This window comes from Myotis daubentonii, chromosome 3, assembly GCF_963259705.1.
Source record: "Myotis daubentonii chromosome 3, mMyoDau2.1, whole genome shotgun sequence".
NCBI classification, from domain to species: Eukaryota; Metazoa; Chordata; class Mammalia; order Chiroptera; family Vespertilionidae; genus Myotis; species Myotis daubentonii.
In genome coordinates, this window is record NC_081842.1 from 156,778,568 (window position 1) to 156,799,537 (window position 20,970).

The 20,970-nt window shown below is 41.0% G+C and overlaps 1 protein-coding gene across 1 annotated transcript in view; it reads left to right on the plus strand.

Annotated features, from left to right (window-relative positions):
- CTBS (chitobiase) overlaps positions 1-12,294 on the plus strand; it is a 29,104-nt gene extending 16,810 nt beyond the window's left edge. Inside the window, exons 4-7 of the mRNA XM_059689038.1 lie at positions 2,434-2,605; positions 5,059-5,156; positions 5,539-5,700; positions 11,960-12,294. Of these exons, the coding sequence (XP_059545021.1) occupies positions 2,434-2,605; positions 5,059-5,156; positions 5,539-5,700; positions 11,960-12,172 (645 nt within the window). The 3' untranslated portion in view covers positions 12,173-12,294. The remainder of the gene's footprint in view (positions 1-2,433; positions 2,606-5,058; positions 5,157-5,538; positions 5,701-11,959) is intronic.
- Positions 12,295-20,970: the final 8,676 nt, after the last annotated feature.

Below are 20,970 nucleotides of genomic sequence, written 5' to 3' on the forward strand. Positions count from 1 at the left end.
ATTATGAGAAGGAAAGGAAAACATGAGATTAGCAATGGGGTATCGGGAAGAAGAGTCAGAAAGGTTCTTAAAATGGTGACCAGAAAAAGAGAGAGAGAGAGAGACTACAATAGAGTCTGGAAGGAGAAATGTGTTTTGGGGGAAATGTGATAATTTAAGATTACAGAATTTTGGTCTGAGAATTAAAGAGCTAGAAATGCTCCTGAGGAGTTCTTTCTACATCCTCATATTTATAGGTAGGAACACAGATGTTTTAAGTTACACAGACCTAGTTAAGCAGAGCCAACACTTGAACCAGTCTTTTGATTTGTCTAAAATATTAATATTGCCCTCTCAAAATATGAGATTAACTATGAAATCCAGGTGAAAATACTATTAATGTTTAGGGGAGAGGTAAGAACTTACAAAAGGGATTTGAAAAATATTTACAGTAGTATAGCTCCCATTTTATAATAGGAAGCAGCAATAAGGCAGGGCCCAAGAAGCAAAATTTTGCCTTATAACCTATAAGGTTTTCTTTTTGTAGAGTTTCCTTTAGTGTTAATATTCAGAGAATTATTGAGAGAACTTTGAGAAAGTCTTAAAAATAGTAATAGTAAAATAAATTGGTCAAAGTGTAAAAATTTTAACTAAAGTATCTCAATCATTTGTAATAATTAATCAGTGGGTTTACTGAGTGCCTAAATAAGAACTTTTAATGAAACCTTAGACAGTGATGGCGAACCTATGACACGCGTGTCAGAGGTGACACGCGAACTCTTTTTTTTTTGGTTGATTTTTCTTTGTTAAATGGCATTTAAATATATAAAATAAATATCAAAAATTTAAATCTTTTTTATACTATGGTTGCAAATATCAAAAATTTTCTATATGTGAAACGGCACCAGAGTTAAGTTAGGTTTTTTCAAAATGCTGACACGCCGAGCTCAAAAGGTTCGCCATCACTGCCTTAGAATATTTGCTCACACATAAGGCTAATTAATACTTGGTTAAGGCAAATGGACTTGTTGTAGAAGACTGGCTCACCATTCAAAATGGAAGATAATTTATCACTTAAGTTTTATTGGAATATTTCCATAAAATTGGACCATTTAAGTGATTTATTCATTTCTAGTTGATTATACCTGTAGCTATAAAACACCACTATTCTTTAACTGTAATGTTGGAATAAACCCATCATAATAATGTAATTGTAAATCGGGCTCCTACTTCCAGGCCAGTCATCTTGTACCAGCATATGACTGACCAACTTATCCTGCATCATTTTAAAAAATAAATTTGTATTGATTTCAGAGAGGAAGGGAGATGGAGAGAAAGATAGAAACATCAATGATGAGAGAGAATAATTGGTTGGCTACTTCCTGCACACCCTCCACTGGATCAAGCCTGTAACCTGGGTATGTGTCCTGACTGGGAATCAAACCCTTACCTCTTGGTTCATAGGTCAGGGCTCAACCATTGAGCCATACCAGTCAGGCAACCTGGGTAATTTTTTAAAAAACTTTTGTATTTGGCTGAACCGGTTTGGCTCAGTGGATAGAGCATCGGCCTGCAGACTCAGGGGTCCCGGGTTCGATTCCGGTCAAGGGCATGTACCCTGGTTTCGGGCACATCCCCAGTAGGAGATGTGCAGGAGGCAGCTGATCGATGTTTCTCTCTCATCGATGTTTCTAACTCTCTGTCTCTCTCCCTTCCTCTCTGCAAAAAATCAATAAAATATATATATATTAAAAAAAAAAAACAAGAAAAAACTTTTGTATTTGAATTATTTTAGGGTGCTGCTTTTATTTTCCAATTGCTTTCCCACCACACCCTACTGCAATGATGGCGAACCTTTTGAGCTCGGCATGTCAGCATTTTGAAAAACCCTAACTTAACTCTGGTGCCATGTCACATATAAAAATTTTTTGATATTTGCAACCATAGTAAAACAAAGACTTATATTTTTGATATTTATTTTATATATTTAAATGCCATGTAGCAAAGAAAATCAACCAAAAAAATGAGTTCGTGTGTCACCTCTGACACGTGTGTCATAGGTTCGCCATCACTGCCCTACTGTCATTACACCTGTTTCTTTCGATCTGTTGAGTTTCCAGTCTAACCTTTGAAGACATTTGAGTTTAAGACTCCCCTTCTACGCAGTTCACAGCTCCTGAAATTATATATATTTAACTCTGGTTGCAAATATATGTCCATTTTCCAAATATGTATCCAAAATATTGTCCAAATATATGTCTGAAACAATCCATGTAGGCAAAAAATGTGTTTCTTAGACCTTTTCTATTTCCATATGTGTCCAACCCTACATTCATATATGAAAGCAGTTCTGTTTTCTTGGATAGTATTAGATGAGAATATGTAGTCAACAAAACATCTAACATAATATGCATATTGATCCTGTTACGTAAAATGGTTTGCATTTCTCCACAGGTAACCTTTGATGTAGCTTGGTCTCCAAAGTGCATAGACAGAAGGTGCTATAATTATACTGGAATTGCAGATGCTTGTGACTTTCTCTTTGTGATGTCTTATGATGAACAAAGTCAGGTCTGGTCAGAGTGTATTGCAGCAGCCAATGCTCCCTATAATCAGACGATAACTGGTAAGACACACCAAATAATCATTTATTGCTAATATTAATTCCATAACCTCAAACACTAAGTCTTATTTTAGTATTTCTAAGGCATTTGTATACCTTTTCCATGCTTTCTTGAAACATGAAACACATTTAATTTGGAGAGCTTTAAAGTTTACAAAAATGTTAAAGTTTTAAAGTTTTTATTTAATTCTTCTAAAAAATCTTCTAAATAAGTATGTTATTTATTAGTCATCTATTGCACATGAGATGAAGGGTGTTATCTTGATTGCACAGCTATGAAGTATTACATCGTTGAAACTCAAGCGTTTTAACTTCAAGTCAACACACTTCTCTCAAAATTACATAAATAAGATATTTTTTAATCTAGAACTTGGCAAGATTTTTTTGTTGTTGAAATACCCAATGTTAAATCATTTAATAGCAAAGATAGTTATGATGTGAATACCTTCTACACATGATTGATAGGATTGGCTTTATTTCATTTGACATTTACTATTAGTACATGCTATATTGCAAATTACATGCATACCTAGGAGATTTTATAGGTTTGGTTCTAGACCACAGCAATAAAGTGAGTATTGCAATAAAGGAAGTCATAATCATTTTGTGGCTGGAGAGTCACATCTTTGAAGTGCAATAAGGAGGATATGCCTGTATAGCATCACAATTAAGAGTATTTCTGACCTCTCATTCATATGATATGGCCTTTGCATTATCCTTTCCAAAGTTTGGATTAGTTTATATCCCATCAACCAATTGAATCAAAGGTTGCTTACTATATGGACTCAAGTGAATTTTTCTCAGATAGTTGGCACTGATTTGTTGATCGGTTAATAAGTAAAAAATTATTTCTTTTTTTATATAGAGGTAAAACCTTAGAACCTGGCCTGATTTTAGCATGTCCTAGTTGTTTGGACAGATAATTAAAAATTTGACAATTTAATTCTGTTATAATTAAAAAGTAATTATTTAATCTAATCTTCCCAAACTGTTTCATGGAAGAGATGATAATTGTGCTCTATCAATAAAAGTTTCATAATCATGATGAACAAAAATACATCCAGAGACAAATGGCAGGGGAGGGGGGTTAGAGAGCAACCAAAGGTCTTGTATGCATGCACATTAGCATAGCCAATGGACAGAGACACTGGGGCTGTGGGGGCTTGCCCGGGGTGGGAATGGCTGGGGCGGGGGGATGTCAAGTGGGGAAAAAGGAGACATATGTAAAACTTTAGACAATAGAAAAGGCTTCATAATCAAATGTGTTTCAGAAATGATGAATAACCCACCCCTTTCTTGGCTATTGAATGGTATACCATAATTTCAAAGGTTATGAAAAGTAGCAAATTTACTTAACATTCTACATAGTCTTAGAACTTCTCTTGGTGGAAAAACAACAACACATTTTGCAGCATTGGGCAGAAAGGGATCCATAGTACTAGTAATTTCTTCTCTTTTCTCTTTGTTTCTATAACCACAGATTATCTAATACAGAGTAAGAGGGGGACATTTCTCATCCCTAGCTGTAATTCATGCTTTTAGGGTATTTGAAAACATGAGACACTTGTGCTTTCTATAAAAAATTCTGAGATCATCCCAGACAAAAAGTTTAAGACTTATAGAACTTTACCGAAACTTTAGAACCTATGCCTGGCTGGCATGGCTCAGCGGTTGAATGTTGACCTATGAATGGTCACGGTTCAATTTCCGGTTGGGGCACATTGAGGGCTCGATCCCAGGGTTGGGTGTGCAGGAGGCAGATGCTGCTCTCTCATCATTGGTTTTTCTATCTTTCTCTCCCTCTCCCTTCCTCTCTGAATCAATAAAAATATATTTTTAAAAGAAAAAACCCTTTAGAATCGAGAATATAAAATATACCTAGCAGTTAATAGACACAATCAGCATGCTTTCCTGAAGTGTCATTCTTTCTAGAATTAAATTTTGTAATTTTTGCATTAATTTCATCTTAATTATTTTGCGTGGTTTTTATTACTTAATAGAAATGGTTTAGAAAGTGATTTAGAATGTATAGTTTTTTGTTTGTTTGTTTGTTTTTTAAATCTTCACCTGAGGATATTTTTCCATAGATTTTTAGAGAGTGGAAGGGAGGGGGAGATACAGAAAGAGAGGGAAACAGCGATGTGATAGACACACATTGATTGGTTGCCTCCCACATATGCTCTGGGATTGAGCCTGCAATCGAGGTATATGCCCTTGACTGAAATCGAACCCGGGACCCTTCAGTCAGTAGGCTGATGCTCTATCCACGGAGCCAAACCGGCCAGGACTATAATGTAGTTCTTAAGGGATGATTTTCAGAATATCAGAGAAACAGTGTATTAGTATTTTGCAGAAATGTACCTGTTTTACAAACTTAGATGCTGCAAGGCTTGTATAAATATATTAGTAGACATGTGAAGGGAAAAAATATGCCTTTTCTGTTCCTATTTGATTAGCATATGATGACTACATCAAGATGGGCATTAACCCTAAGAAACTTGTAATGGGTCTTCCCTGGTATGGTTATGATTATACCTGCCTGACTCTATCAGAGGTAAGAACAGTTCATTTCTTACATAATTTATTTCTCTTTCTTTTGTATTTTTAGATCTTGCTGTAATATATAATATTCTATTTAGAATTTACCAACTATCCTATATATAGTCTATATAAACTTTAGAATTTCTAAAATATACTAGTAGTTTGAGACTAAAAGGGAAAGTGTTTATTTTTAAATATTCAATCCCATGAAAGTTTCTGAATGTTCTATATTTTCATTTAATAATGAAATTTAATTTTCATACTGTATAGTCAGCATATCTACATTTATATAGTATACCTTTTTTCTAATAAATAGTTTTCAGTATATTTTCTGATTTAACTCTTAACATATACTTAAATGATAATTTCTAACATGAACATTTCTGCATTTCTAGGATCATGTTTGTACCATTGCAAAAGTCCCTTTCCGGGGAGCTCCATGTAGTGATGCTGCAGGACGTCAGGTGCCCTATAAAATAATTATGAAGCAAGTCAAGAGTTCTCTTTCTGGGATCCTATGGGATGAAAATCAGAAGTCTCCATATTATAACTATAAAGTAAGACTTTTTGTTATTGCATATTTTCATAATTACCTATTTGAGATGGAGAATTTCTATCAGTTTTCTTTTCAGTACAACATATTGACTGATTTTTATAGCAGTAAACTTGTCTTTGAATCTGTTTAATCAGGAACTTGACTTCCCTTGTGAGCAATTCAAGTTATGGTCACAGTGGAACTGCTCTTCATGAGCCACTTGTCATTGTAGGTGGTATAATAAAAACATGCATATAACAAACAGGATTTCCTGAATAGTTGACAAATATGTATGAAGACTGTGGCTTCTAATAAGCTTTGGGAAAAAATAGGCTGCTAGCTCTGAAAACCTCCATTTCAAACTAGATAGAGACTCTGATGAGGCTCCTATGCAGAAAGGAATGAGGATGAGAACAAGAGATGCCATCATGGACTTTACAATGGAAAATGGCATCATTTCAAAATTCAGTCAAACTGTGTGATATGAGACCAATGAAAAACAATGTTAAAATTAGAAACTAAAAATATTACAGAGATTTGAAGAAATGGATGAATGATAAGCAATTCTGTCAGGTAGTGTTTGATAAATAGGAATTGCCATACCAAAGAGGCAAAGAAAAGTTATACTTTTCATAATTTACCTTTAGCATAATAATTTTTCACACCTCAAAACTCTAAGTACTAGCTTTGACTTCACTTTGGATTGTTACTGTAAAAGGAGCCCTAAAAATATATGATGTAAGTTAATTCCAGTAAGAATATCAATTTTAACTAATGGTCTGATAATCTTTTATAAAAAATGATGATAGCAACCATACATCCTATCTAATAAAAGAGAAACACGGTAATTGGCGTACGACCGCTACCCTTCCCATTGGCTAATCAGGGCGATATGCAAATTAACTGCCAGCCAAGATGGCGGCCGGCAGCCAGGCAGCTTGAAACTAACATGAGGCTTGCTTGCTTCAGTGACGGAGGACTGCAACGTTCCTAGCCTGCCTTGCCAGCCTCGGAGCTTGCAGTTTAAAAAACATTGTAACAAATATAGAAGCTAAACAAAACCCCAGAAACCAGCTTTCAGAGAGCTGGGATCTCAGAGCTGGAGTTGATACAGAGTTTCGATTATAGAACCGAAACAAACCAGATACCTGTTTTCAGCAGCTGAGGCCTCAGAGCTGGAGCCAAGCCTCAGAGCTAAAGCTGGCCCAGAATAAAAAAGAAAAAAGAAAAAAAGGAGCAGTTGGGAGCTTCAGTCCCAGCCTGAAAACAGCCCTCAGCCCCTCGCCCAGACTGGCCAGGCACCCCAGTGGGGACCCCCACCCTGAAGGGTGTGTGACCAGCTGCAAACAGCCATCATCCCCTCATCCAGGCTGGCCAGACACCCCAGTGGGGACCCCCACCCTGATCCAGGACACCCTTCAGGGCAAACCAGCTGGCCCCCACCCATGCACCAGGCCTCTATTCTATATAGTCAAAGGGTAATATGCCTCCCAGCACCGGGATCAGCGGAGCTGAGAGGCCTCCCAGCACCAGGATCAGCGTGACAGGGGGCAGCGCCCAAACCCCTTGATCTCCCTGTGGCTCTGTGTGTGACAGGGGCGAGGCCACAACCTCCCTATCGGCCCTGCTCTGTTCGTGACAGTGGAAGGCACCCCAACCCCCTGATCGGCCCTGCTCTGTGCCTGATAGGGGGGAGCTCCCCAACCCCCTGATCACCCTGCGGCTCTGTGTGTGACAGGGTGCGGCGCCCCAACCCCCCCACCCCATGGGCCCTGCTCTGTGTGTGACGGGGTAGAGCCATAACCTCCCCATAGGCCCTGCCCTGAGTGTGAGAGTGGCGGTGCCCCAACCCCCTGATCGGCCCTGCTCTGTGCGTGACAGGGGGGAGCTCCCCAACCCCCTGATTGACCCTGCTCTGTGCGTGACAGGGGGGAGCGCCCCAACCCCCTGATCGGCCCTGCTCTGTGCGTGACAGGGGGCAGTGCCCCAACCCCCTGATTGGCCCTGTTCTGTGCATGAGAGGGGGTGGCGCCACAACCTCCCCATCGACCCTGCCTTGAGTGTGACAGGGGGCGGTGCCCCAACCCCCCAATCGGCCCTACCCTGAGCGTGACTGAGGGTGGCATCGCAACCTCCCAATCCGCCCTGCTCTGTGCATGACAGGGGGCGGCGCCCCAACTCCCCAATCAGCCCTGCTCTGAGCCCGACCAGGGGCTGCACCTAGGGATTGGGCCTGCCCTCTGCCACCCGGGACCAGGCCTAAGCCAGCAGGTCGTTATCTCCCGAGGGGTCCCAGACTGCGAGAGGGCACAGGCTGGGCTGAGGTACCCCCCCCCCCCCAGTGCACTAATTTTTGTGCACCAGGCCTCTAGTATTTAATAAATTATAATGGATGTATACATGCCTATATATCGATTATGTAGAAAACTTCATTGTAGAGTTTTCTAAACTTTAGAGTCTAGTGTGCATACCTAGTAATTAAACTATGGCATACTGTAACCTTGCCTTTGCCAAATAGTATTGATAGAATCCTGTTCTAGGAACTGTTAATATTATACACACACACACACACACACACACACACACACACACACACACACACCATGGCCAAATAAATTTGGAAAACAGTGCATACTGTATGTCCCTCCTGGAGATTTAAAATGCACATTATAAGAAAGGCTTTGAGCAGTGCTACAGTACATACATCTTTTTTTGTTGTTGTTTTAACATAGAACCTTGTTTCCTAGCACTGTTAGGAACATGCATGGACAAGGGTGTTTCAAGAATATGTCTTGTAAAGACTGTATGTAACCAATCCTATCTAATAAAAGAGAAAAATGGTAATTGGCGTACGACGATACCCTTTTCATTGGCTAATCAGGGCTATATGCAAATTAACTGCCAACTATGATTGGCAGTTAACTGCCAACTAAGATTGGCAGTTAACTGCCAACAAGATGGCGGCTAATTTGCATATGTAGGCACAATGCAGGGAGGCCAAAGGGAAAGCAGGAAGAAGCCCCCTGCCACTGACAGTGATCAGAAACCCAGGGGGGAGCTAAGAGCTGGGGCCGCCTTTGCCCTGCCCCCCAGCCATGATCGGAGAATCAGGCGCCTTTGCCGCCCTGGCCAGTGATAGCAGGAAGTAGGGGTGGAGCCAGCGATGGGAGCTGGGCACGGTCGAAGCTGGCAGTCCCGGGAGCTAGGGGTCCCTTGCCTGGGCCTAAAGCGGAGCCCACGATCGCGGGGCCGCTGCAGCTGCGGGTCCCCGCTGCCCGGGCCGGACACCTAGGCCAGAGGCATTAGGCCTGGGCAGGGGCGGAGCCTGCAACCGTGGGGAGCTGGGGGTCCCCTGCCCAGGCCTGACACCTCTGCTGGAGGCCTCAGGCCTGGTCAAGGGGCCGATCCGGTGATTGGTGATCGGAGGGTGATGAGGGTCAACTCCTCTGGCCGAGGCATCAGGCCTGGGCGGGGGGCGGAGCCGGGGATTGGGGGGATATGATGGTCCCCTTGCCCAGGCCTGAAGCCTGGGTCAGAGGCATCAGGCTTGGGCGGGGGGTGGAGCCAGCGATCAGAGGGAGATGGGGGTCCCCTGCCCAGGCATGATTCCTGGGCCAGAGGCCTCAGGCCTGGGCGGGGGCCAGAGCCAGTGATCAGGGGAAGATGGGGGTCCCCTGTCCAAGCCTAACACCTCGGGCGGAGGCGTCAGGCCTGGGCAAGGGGCCGATCAGGCGATCGGAGGGTGATGGGGGTCTATGCCTCTGGCGGAGGCGTCAGGCCTGGGCAAGGGGCCGATCCTGCGATTGGAGGGTGATGGGGGTCAATGCATGAGGGCTCCCAGTATGTGAGAGGGGCAGGCTGGGCTGAGGGACACTCCCCTCCCCACACACACCCAGTGCACGAATTTCGTGCACCGGGCCCCTAGTTATACATAATTTAGAAATATGTAATACAGAATAATAGTTGTTGCTGTGATGTAGTGTTTTTGAATACCTGTCTTATTTTTTCTATAATGAATAAGAAGACACATTCTTTAAGGTCTTAAAATTCAGAATACATTTTGATGAGCCTTGAAGGCCATTCATTCCATGGCACTTCAGAAAACAATCTAATCATACCACTTTTGTTCCTCTTTTTGTTGCTTGTAAAATTAGCAGCAACCAAAATCAAGTTTCTGATGTGATTGAAGAGAATTATTCTGCCTTCTTATGCTATCTCAGCAATACAGCTTCATCTTGGTACTCAGTATTCTTGAAGGCATTTATGCCTATCCATGCATATATATCACTCCTACATGTACTCAGTTTTTCATCCTTTGACCCTTCACTATTTTGAGGCATTTGAAATTTCTTAACAGTGTCAAAAAGTCTCAGAGTACTAGCTCGAATGATGGCAAATTCAAAGCTATTAGGATTTGCTCCTAATCTTCAAAAATTAATATTTCTATATTTAGGTACAAGTTCTTCAAGTTGTCTTTTAATGGTGAATTACAATTGTTACTAGATCTAAATATCTGAAAGTACAGAATATAAGATATAGTATAAGATACGCTTGTATGTAATGAGTCTATTATAACTTCAATATTCCATAGCTTATTTATTTACTAGTGACTGTTGTTCTTCAAAGAAGTTATTTTAGGAGACTATTCTAATTCCAGTGGTGCTATCATTTAGAAAAAAACGCTACCAGCATTAGTTGAGAACTGCCTTTAAAATTTTCCCAAAATGTATATAAAATCAGTAAATTATTTTTGACCACAGGTCATTCTATTTTTATCTCCTATCCCCCCACCCCATTCCTCTACCCTTTTGCCTAGATCCACTCCTTTTCTCTTTCCTTTATCCAATAAACTAGAGGCCCAGTGCATGAAATTCGTGCATGGGGGAGTGTGTGTCCCTCAGCCCAGCCTGCACCCTCTCCAATCATGAACCCATCTCACAATCTAGGACTGCTGGCTCCCAACCACTCGCCTGCCTGCCTGCCTGATTACCCCTAACTGCTTCTGCCTGCCAGCCTGACCACCCCCAAACCACTCCCCTGCCAGCCTGATTGACGCCTAACTGCTCCCCTGCCGACCTGACTGCCCCCAACTGTCCTCCTCTGATAGCCTGGTCATCCCTAACTTCCCTCCCCTGCCGGCCTGGTCGCCCCTAACTGCTCTCCCCCACAGGCCTGGTTGCCCCCAACTGCCCTCCCCTGCCGGCCTGATCGCCCACAACTGCCCTCCCCTGCAGGCCTGGTTCCCCCTAACTTCCCTCCCCTGCCGGCCTGGTCGCCCCTAACTGCTCTCCCCCACAGGCCTGGTTGCCCCCAACTGCCCTCCCCTGCCGGCCTGATCGCCCACAACTGCCCTCCCCTGCAGGCCTGGTTCCCCCCAACTGCCCTCCCCTGTTGGCCATCTTGTGGCCACATGGGGGTGGCCATCTTGTATGTTGGAGTGACGGTCAATTTGCATATCACCTCTTTATTATATAGGGTGATTTACCTTCTAAGAGAGAGACTGTCAGTGCTAGATAGAGAAGATGTTATGGGGAGAAGGACTTTACAGGGTAGAAGGTGAGCAAAAGACCACTTTCTAGTTTATGGTTTTCGTCAGCTGTGTGCATAAGGCGCCCATGGAGTCGGACCTGACAGGCTCTTAGGTCAATTCCATAAGACTTAGAAAAGAAGTTATTTTCCTTGTCTATTGCCATTACCTCTTGATTTGACTAATCCATCATAAACAAAAGAATCTGTTGAGCTCCTAACTAAGCACATTTCTAGAAACTGTAGGGAATATAAAAAAAGTATGTAAGCTGGTATCAGAGAACCATAGCAGCGATCCTCCTTAGCCTTAGCTGAATATCACAATTACCTAACGGAACACAGAACACAAAACAAACAAATACATATCAGAGCACTAGCCCTGGAAGGTTTTAATTAAGTCAAATGAATTAACTGGAATCTGTACTTTTACGTAAAAACTCCACAAGTTACTCAGATATACATCTTGGTTGATGATAATCAGATCAGGGCAAAGAAGGAATCTTAGGGCATGAGAAAACCTTAAATGGAAGCTATTGGGAGGCTTATTTGTGTAATCTCTGCTGTTGTAAAAATGCCACAAGCAATGATATCTACCAAGTATCACATATAGACCATGCAATCATAGAGCTGGAAGGTGCTGTGCCCTTACATTTTTATTATTTCACTGTATCCTTTTAGAATCCTTGAAATTAAGAAATGTTTTTCCTCTTATTGCACTGAATACTTAAAATTTCTACTTTCACTTATTTGTATAGGATTCTGCTGGCCATTTTCATCAAGTGTGGTATGATAACCCGAAGAGCATTTCTTTAAAGAGCGCATATGTACAAACCTGGGGCTTACGGGGTATTGGCATGTGGAATGCAAACTGTCTTGACTACTCTGGAGATGCTGTAGCCAAACAGCAAACTGAAGAAATGTGGGAAGCCTTAAAACCAAAGTATGAACATCTTTTGTCAAACTACTAAGATTTTGAAAAAGATCTGTACAAACAGATCTAGTCTCTTGAAGAGATGAAAAATTTATACATTTTTGTTATATGGCTGTATATGTTACTTATTAGTATAATAAAAAACAGATAAAGAATAAAGTAATGCTTTTTTTGTATGTGGAAGTATAGATAGATAGATAGATAGATAGATAGATAGATAGATAGATAGATAGAAAGATAGATAGATATGCAGATAGGTATAGATATAAATAACTTCAGTGTCCAGAAACATAAAGGGAAGAAACAAGTGTACTTACTATCTATATATATAAAAGCGACCATTGCAACCGAAACTACCGAACGGACAACCAAACAGGCTGCATGGGGCGACCAGGCCAGCAGGAGGGTTAGTGAGGGACGACCAAACAACTGAGCAGCAGGCTGTGTGGAGCGACCAGGGTGGCAGGAGGCTAGTGAGGGCTGACCAAACGACTGAGCAGCAGGCTGTGTGGGGCAACCAGGCCAGCAGTGGGGGGCAGTGAGGGGTGACCAGGCTGGTGGGGGGGGGGCAGTTGGGGGTGACCAGGCAGGCAGTGGGGGGCAGTTAGGAGCCAGTGGTCCCGGATTAAAGAGGGTGCAGGCTGGGCTGAGAGGACCCCCCTCCATGCATGAATTTCATGCACCGGGCCTCTAGTATTAAATATTCCTCTATAAGATGTTTTAATACTATAATTAAGAACACTTGCTTTCAGAATTTTATGATAAAATTTCCCCCCTAATATTAACATACTAGAGGGCTGGTGCACAAAAATTTGTGCACTCGGGGGGGTCCCTTAGCCTGGGCTTTGCCCTCTCGCAATCTGGGACCCCTCGGGGGATGAGCACCTGCTGGCTTAGGCCCGCTCCCCAGGAGATCGGGCCTAATCTGGCAGTCAGACATCCCTCTGGCAGCCCGGGAGCCCTTGGGGGATGTCCACTTGCCAGCGGGGACATCCTTAGTACTGCTGAGGAGGTGGGAGAGGCTCCCACCACCACCACTGTACTGGCAGCCATCAGCCTGGCTTGTGGCTGAGCAGAGCTCCCCCTGTGGGAGTGCAGTGACTACCAGGGGTCAGCTCCTGCATTGAGCGTCTGGCCCCTGGTGGTGAGTGTGTGTCACAGTGACCAGTCATTCCCAGCCTGTCAATTTGCATATTACCCTTTTATTATATAGGATAGAGGCCTGGTGCACAGGTGGGGGCCATCTGGTTTGCCCTGAAGGGTGTCCCGGATCAGGGTGGGGGTCCCGCTAGCGTACCTGGCCAGGCTGGGTGAGGGGCTGATAGGTGTTTGCAGGCTGGTCACACCCCCTTCAGGGTGGGGGTCCCCACTGGGGTGCCTGGCAAGCCTGGGTGAGGGGCTGATGGGTGTTTGCAGCTGGTCACACCCCCTTCAGGGTGGGGGGTCCTCACTGGGGTTCCTGGCCAGTCTGGGTGAAGGGCTATAATTGAAACTTTGTAGCCTTGAGAGGAGATTAGCTCTGTGGCCACGGCCAGGCCGGCTGAAAGCAGGTATCTGGAGTTTATTTACCTTCTATAACTGAAACTTTGTTGCTTTGAGTGGAGCTCAGAGCCAGCCGCGGCAGGCAGGAAGCTTGGCATCCTCCATCATTGGGGCAACCAAGCCTCCTGCTTGCTCCAGCTCTGTGACTGTCAGCCGCCATATTGGTTGGGTTATTTTGCATATAGTTGCTCTGATTGGCTGGTGGGCATGGGTTAAGGCATAGCGAAGGTATGGTCAATTTGCATGTTTGTCTTTTATTAGTGTAGATATGCTTACAAATAAATGCTAGTTTTATATATGTATAATTTGAAATGGAAATGTTTACTTAGAAGAGATTTTTTAAAGCCTAGTCATTGAGAAGCAGTTTCCTCTATACTTGTTTTTTCAATAAATCTAAATTTAAATCTTGCAATTCATTCTCTTGTTTAGGTTCATCAAACTGCTGGAAATAATTTTCCTGCTCCCTGACTCCATATAGTACTCATGTAATCTGAGGCTTATGAATTAAACTCAAACTTCCAGAGGGAAAAATTATATATTTGAAGGATTAAAATACTAAAAAAATATAATAAGATAATTTAGTAATATTTTAAATTATACCTACCTATTACTTTCCAACTAAATTTTTAATGTGGTTATTTCTGGTATTTTATAACAGGAAAAACTTGCTGGTGAACCTGATTCTATCCATTGTCATTTACAATTATTATTGTAAATTGTTATTTACAATAATAATTGTAATTATAATTTTAAAGTTCCAGTTATTAAAATTCCTCCATTATGGACATCTATACTTTGTTTCTTGGCTAGTTTTCTTTTCATGGGTAGATTTTTCTTTTTCTTTATCTGCATTTTAATTATGTAAAGACATTGTTTTCTCAAGTAGTTTTTCTTTCTAAGGGAGAAATATTTTTAAAAACTTGTCTTTTAAAATATGTTTTTATTGATTTTTAGAGAGAGTGGAAGGGAAAGGGAGAGAGAGATAGAAACATCGATGAGAGAGAAACATCATCAATCAGCTGCCTCTTGCATGCCCCCTACTGGGGATCAAGCTCCCAACCCTAGTGTGTGTCCTGATGGAATCAAATCAGCCACTTGTTGGTGCGTGGATCAAAGCTTAACCACTAAGCCACACCAACCAGGTTAAAAGAGAAAGTTTGTGCAAAGAACCTTTCTAAATGTACAGAAGTCTCTGTTCTTTTTCTCAAGGCAATTGAGAATCCTGTGTTGCACTTACTAGTGTATTAGTTCCTATAAATACTTAGATTAAAAGTCTGCATCCTTGAACTCTGGACTTAACATGAATCCTGCATTCCTGCACATTTTTCTCCTCTAAATAGAAATACATGATGATTCAGTCATCTGTTATGAGAATATTCCATTTCCTATTTACACAATTATTATGGCAGAGTAAGACTAACCATCCTATCTAATAATACACAAACATGGTAATTAACCATACCTCCGCTATGCTTCCCATTGGCTAATCAGCAGGATATGCAAATTAACTGCCAACAAAGATGGTGGCCGGCAGCCATGCAGCTGAAGCGAACATGAGGCTTACTTGCTTCAGTGATGGAGAAGCAAAGGTTCCCCGCCTGCTGCGGCCCAGCTCTGAGCTCTGGATGCAACAATGTTGCAATTATAGAAGCTAAACAAACCCAGAAACCTGCTTTTAGCCGCCAATGGGCTCAGAGCTTAGAGCGCCAGTGATGGCAACGGAGTTTCGATTATAGAAGCTAAACAAACCCAGATACCTGCTTTTAGCCAGCCACAGCCTCAAACTGGCTCTCAGCTCCAGTGACAGCTATATAAGGTAATAAATCCCAGAATAAAAAAAAAGAAAAAGAAAAAGAGGCTGGGAGCTTCAGTCGCCCGCCAGCCTGAAAACGGCCCTCAGCCCCTCACCCAGACTGGCCAGGCACCCCAGTGGGGACCCCCACCCTGAAGGGGGTGTGACCAGCTGCAAACAGCCATCAGCCCATCATCCAGGCTGGCCAGGCCCCCAAGCGGGACCCCCACCCTGATCCGGATCACCCTTCAGGGCAAACCAGCCAGCCCCCACCCGTGCACCAGGCCTCTATCAAATATAGCAGGGGTCCTCAAACTTTTTAAACAGGGGTCCAGTTCACTGTCCCTCAGACCGTTGGAGGGCCGGACTATAGTTTTAAAAAAAAACTATGAGCAAATTCCTATGCACACTGCACATATCTTATTTTGAAGTAAAAAAACAAAATGCAAATATTTGTATTTGCATGTGGCCCGCGGGCCATAGTTTGAGGACCCCTGCTATATAGTAAAAGGGTAATATGCAAACTGACCCTAACAGCAGAAAGACTGGGAATGACTGGTCACTATAACACACACTGACCACCAGGGGGCAGACACTCAATGCAGGAGCTGCCCTCTGGTGGTCAGGGCGCTCTCACATGGGGAGCTCTGCTCAGCCACAAGCCAGGCTGATGGCTGCCAGTACAGCGGTGGTGGGAGCCTTTCCTGCCTCCTCAGCAGCACTAAGGATGTCCGACTGCAGCTTAGGTCTGCTCCCTGCTGGCAAGTGGGAATCCCCCGAGGGCTGCTGGGCTGCCAGAGGGATGTCTGATTGCCAGCTTAGGCCCAATCCCCCGGGGAGCAGGCCTAAGCCATCAAGTGGTCACCCCTAGGGGTCCCAGACTGTGAGAGGGCACAGGCCGGGACCCCTTACCCACGAGTGCACAAATTATTTGCACCGGCCTCTAGTTTTCCATATAATATGCTGAATTTCTAATGTCTTTATATTTCTAAAACAAATTACTAAATTTAAATTATTAGACATTAAGCTTTGTAATAGCTGAGTGCAAGTTCAATATCCCTATTCTTGTATATTTCCAGATTGCTTTCAATTAAAGTACAATGAATAAATTAAACAATGTCTATTTATATGTAAATATATTCATATGTACCAAACTATGATTGTAAAGTCATATTAAATTTTAAGACTATTTAAAAATGAAAATTATAAAATATAATATTATCAAAATAATATGCAATAGATTTGAAACCATAAAAAATAACCAAATAGATGCCATTTTACTTTTATACATCTAATATTTCCAAAAATCATTTGTAATACTAAAGATTTTTGTGAAAAACATAAACCTTATGATTTACATAAAACATTGCCAAGGAGAACAAAGTTTAAACAAATCGGACCAAATAAATATTTAATCTTTTTGACAAATAAAAGTTTTGAATTAACATACCTAACAGGCTGTAAAGATGTTTCATTTCTATTCTGTGAATTCAGCTTTCAGTATGCATATAACTGAAATTGCTTGTTTTCTCATCTATAAAACAAATTATCTTTAGAAGTTCAATTTCATTTTACCCATCTAAAATTACATAATTGTCATCTAAATAAAGGTGTGGCTTTTTTATATAAGTTAATTTCAACACTTCCAATGGATTACTACATTAACTATATATAGATCAATAGTCCTGTTGAATAATCATGCTTATTTACTGCTAGATAAACTATCAAATAATTTCATTTGTTAGCATATAGTCATAATAAGATTAAACTGTTCTAAAAAAATTAGAGTGAACAATATTTTTATCTTTTGCTGGAGCTTCAAAATCTGTTCGCAAGTGAAGAGGTAGTAAAAAACAAATACATAATCATTAAAAAAAAAACTTAAATCCCAGGCCTGAGGAACTGAAGAGGTACTTAAGCATTAGAATAGTGTTATTCTGTGGCAAGCACTCTTCTAAATGGATTAACTTCCTTGATTCTATCAAAAATTGAATCGAGGCAGGTACTATTACTATCTGCATTTTTACAGCTGGGCGAACTGAGATGCCTAGAAGTTAAGTAACTCTAGATATATTACTAATAAATAGGGCTAATAATTATAATGGAATGAACATACATCCTATACAATTAAGTAAAGTGGTAAATTATAATAGAGTTGTAAGCAGGACACATTTTAAATAATTCATTTTCTCTTGGTCAAAAATTAAGATAAAATACATATAATATTTTCTATAAAGTATAAATATATTTTTAGAGAAGACTCAGATACATCTATAGTAATTTCCTTATTAGAAAAGAATTAGTGATAATAGTCTATAATTACAATACAGTAACTGGTATGCAGACTGGGAGGCCAGAATTCTTAACTTCTGTGGATACATTAAACACTTGATATTTTAATTCAGAAGAAATTTTTAATTAAGCAAACCCAGCACAGATCAATCAAGATCTGCTTTTCTATTGTCCTAAGGTAAACTTCCCCACTATACTATAGCAAAGGAGCCATGCTTTGAATTATAACTGTCTTTACCATTTCTGATTGAATCAATACTAAGACCAAATCCTGGCTGGACATAGACAAATAAAATGGCCTGGCAGGAATCAGAATTGAGAGAACTCAAGATTAAAGTGTGTCATTAATAGATATTGAAGCAAAATGAGAGAGAGAGAGAGAGAGAGAGAGAGAGAGAGAGAGAGAGAGAGAGAGAGAATGAATAAGAATGGGAGGGAGGAAGGGAGGAAGGGAGGAAGGGAAAATCATGAAGTAGTAGCATAGCCATGGGTAAGCCCATGTTATCAGAAAGCTACAATTATTTGTAAACAAAGATAGAAAAATAGATAAAGAATAGGCAGAATGACTAACTGGCTGTGAGAAGGTAACTGAGGAGATACATAGGTAATTTGTGTTTAGAGCTGAGCACTAGAAAGAAGAGTCAAAAGTTTTCCTGTTGAGGTCTCTAGCCTTGCATCTATTCCCAGTTTGGCTATAATGGACTCCGCTACTGCCTCTATGTTGATTTTTACAATAATCTCTTCATTGCTTGAGGTAACTATCAAAACCAACAGAGGCTTCATTAACTTCTTTAGGCATGCTTAGAATTTGTAGTTGATCCTAACCAAATCACATTTCACTTATTAACTCCTACCACATAATCTTTGGTATTTTCAAATTCCTTACCTATTAATTAGCTAATTAACAAAACAATGACAATTCAAAAAAGAAGATTGAAAGCTGGACAGCCAAATATTTGGGGCTATAGAGTTCTAGTCTAATCTCTCACTTACTTTATAATTTCGCTTTATAACCACTCCCCTGCCAGGAATGAAATGTTGGCTTTATTTTGTATGCTAAATCTCGCAACCCACCTCCCCGCTCTCAGCTGTCAGTCTGTACTCTATGAGTCTGTTTCTATTTTGTTTGTTCGTTAGATTCCACATATGAGTGAAATCATACATTACTTGTCTTTGTCTGAATGGCTTATGTCTTTTAGCATAATTGATCTCCTGGTCCATCCATACTGTCACAAATGGTAAGATTGACTTCTTTTGTTAGTCAAGTAGTATTCCATTGTATAAATGTACCACAGCTTTTTTATCCACTCATCTACTGATGGACACAGGGGCTGCCTCAAAGTTTTGGTTATTGTAAATAACACTACAATGAACATAGAGGGGCATATATTCTTTCCAATTAGTGTTTCAGGTTTCTTCAGATATATTCTCAGAAGTGAAATCACTGGGTCAGAAGGCAGTTCCATTTTTAACTTATTGAGGTAACTATGTTTTCCACAGTGGCTGCAACAATCTTCATTCCCAATAATAGTGCACGAGGGTTCGCTTTTCTTCACATCCTCTCAAACACTTGTTTGATGATTTGTTGATGATAGCCTTCCTGATAGGTGTGAGGTGATATCTCATTGTAGTTTTAATTTGCATTTTTCCTGATGATTAATGACATTGAACATCTTTTCATATGTCTATCGGCCATCTGTATGTCCTCTTTGGAGAAATGTCTATTCAGGGCCTTTGTCCATTAAAAAAATGTATTTTTATCAATTTTATTTTTATTTTTATTTTTTTTCAAATATATTTTATTGATTTTTTACAGAGAGGAAGGGAGAGGAATAGAGAGTTAGAAACATCGATGAGAGAGAAACATCGATCAGCTGCCTCCTGCACACTCCCCACTGGGGATGTGCCCGCAACCAATGTACATGCCCTTGACCGAAATCGAACCTGGGACCCTTCAGTCCGCAGGCTGACACTCTATCCACTGAGCCAAACCAGTGCTGGCTATTTTTATCAATTTTAGAGATGAAGGGAGAGGGGGAGACAGAAACATCAATGAAAGAGAATCATTGATCAGCTGCCTCCTGCACACCTCCTACTGGGGATCAAGCATGCATTCTGGGCATGTGCCCTGCCCAGGAATCAAACCATCACCTCCTGGTTCATAGGTTGACATTCAAACACCGAGCCACACCAATCGGGCCCTTTTACCATTTTTTAATTGGACTGTTTGATATTTTGGTGTTAAGTTTTAGATGTTCTTTATAAGTTTTGGATATTAACCCCTTATCAGATGTATCAATGAATATGTTCTCCCACTCAGTAGATTGTCTTTTTGTTTTGTTGATTTCCTTTGTTGTGCGAAAACTTTTTAGTTTGATGTAGTCCCGTTTATTTTTTTGTTTCCCTTGCCAAAGGATATATATCAGAAAAAATATTGCTTTGAGAAATGTCTGTTTTACAGCCTACATTTTCTTAAAGAATTTTTATTTTGACTCTAACATTTAAGTCTTTGATCCATTTTGAGTTTATTCTTGTATATGGTGTAAGAAGGTGGTCTAGTTTCATCTTTTTGTACCAGTCCAATTTTCCCAACACGATTTATTGAATAGACTATCTTTTCTTCATTTTAAGTTTTTGCCTCCTTTGTCAAATATTAATTGACCATAAAGGTTTATTTCTAGGCTCTCTATTCTGCTTCATTAACCTACATACTGTATCTGTAGATTCTATTACATTTTAAAAATGAAATGTATTTTAATAAAATACATTTTATAATTACTCAAAGTTTGTGTACATTTATGGGAGGGGGCATCCTGTATATGTGTTTTTCTGCCAGTACTATGCTTGTAGTATAGTTTGATATCAAGTAGTGTGATTTTTCCAACTTTGTTGTTCTTTCTCAAGATTGTTATGGTTATTCAGAGTCAGTATTTGTTCTAGTTCTGTGAAATACACCATTGGTATCTTGATAGAAATTGAATTGAATCTATAGATTGCTTTGTGTAGTACAGACATTTTCCTATCCATGAACATAGTATACTAGAGGCCCGGTGCACAAAAATTTGTGCATGGGGGTGGGGAGTGTCCCTCAGCCCAGCCTGTGCCCTCTCGCAGTCTGGGACCCCTTGGGTGATGGCCACTTGCTGGCTTAGGCCTGCTTACCAGGGGATTGGGCCTAAGCTGGCAATCAGACATCCTTCTGGCAGCCC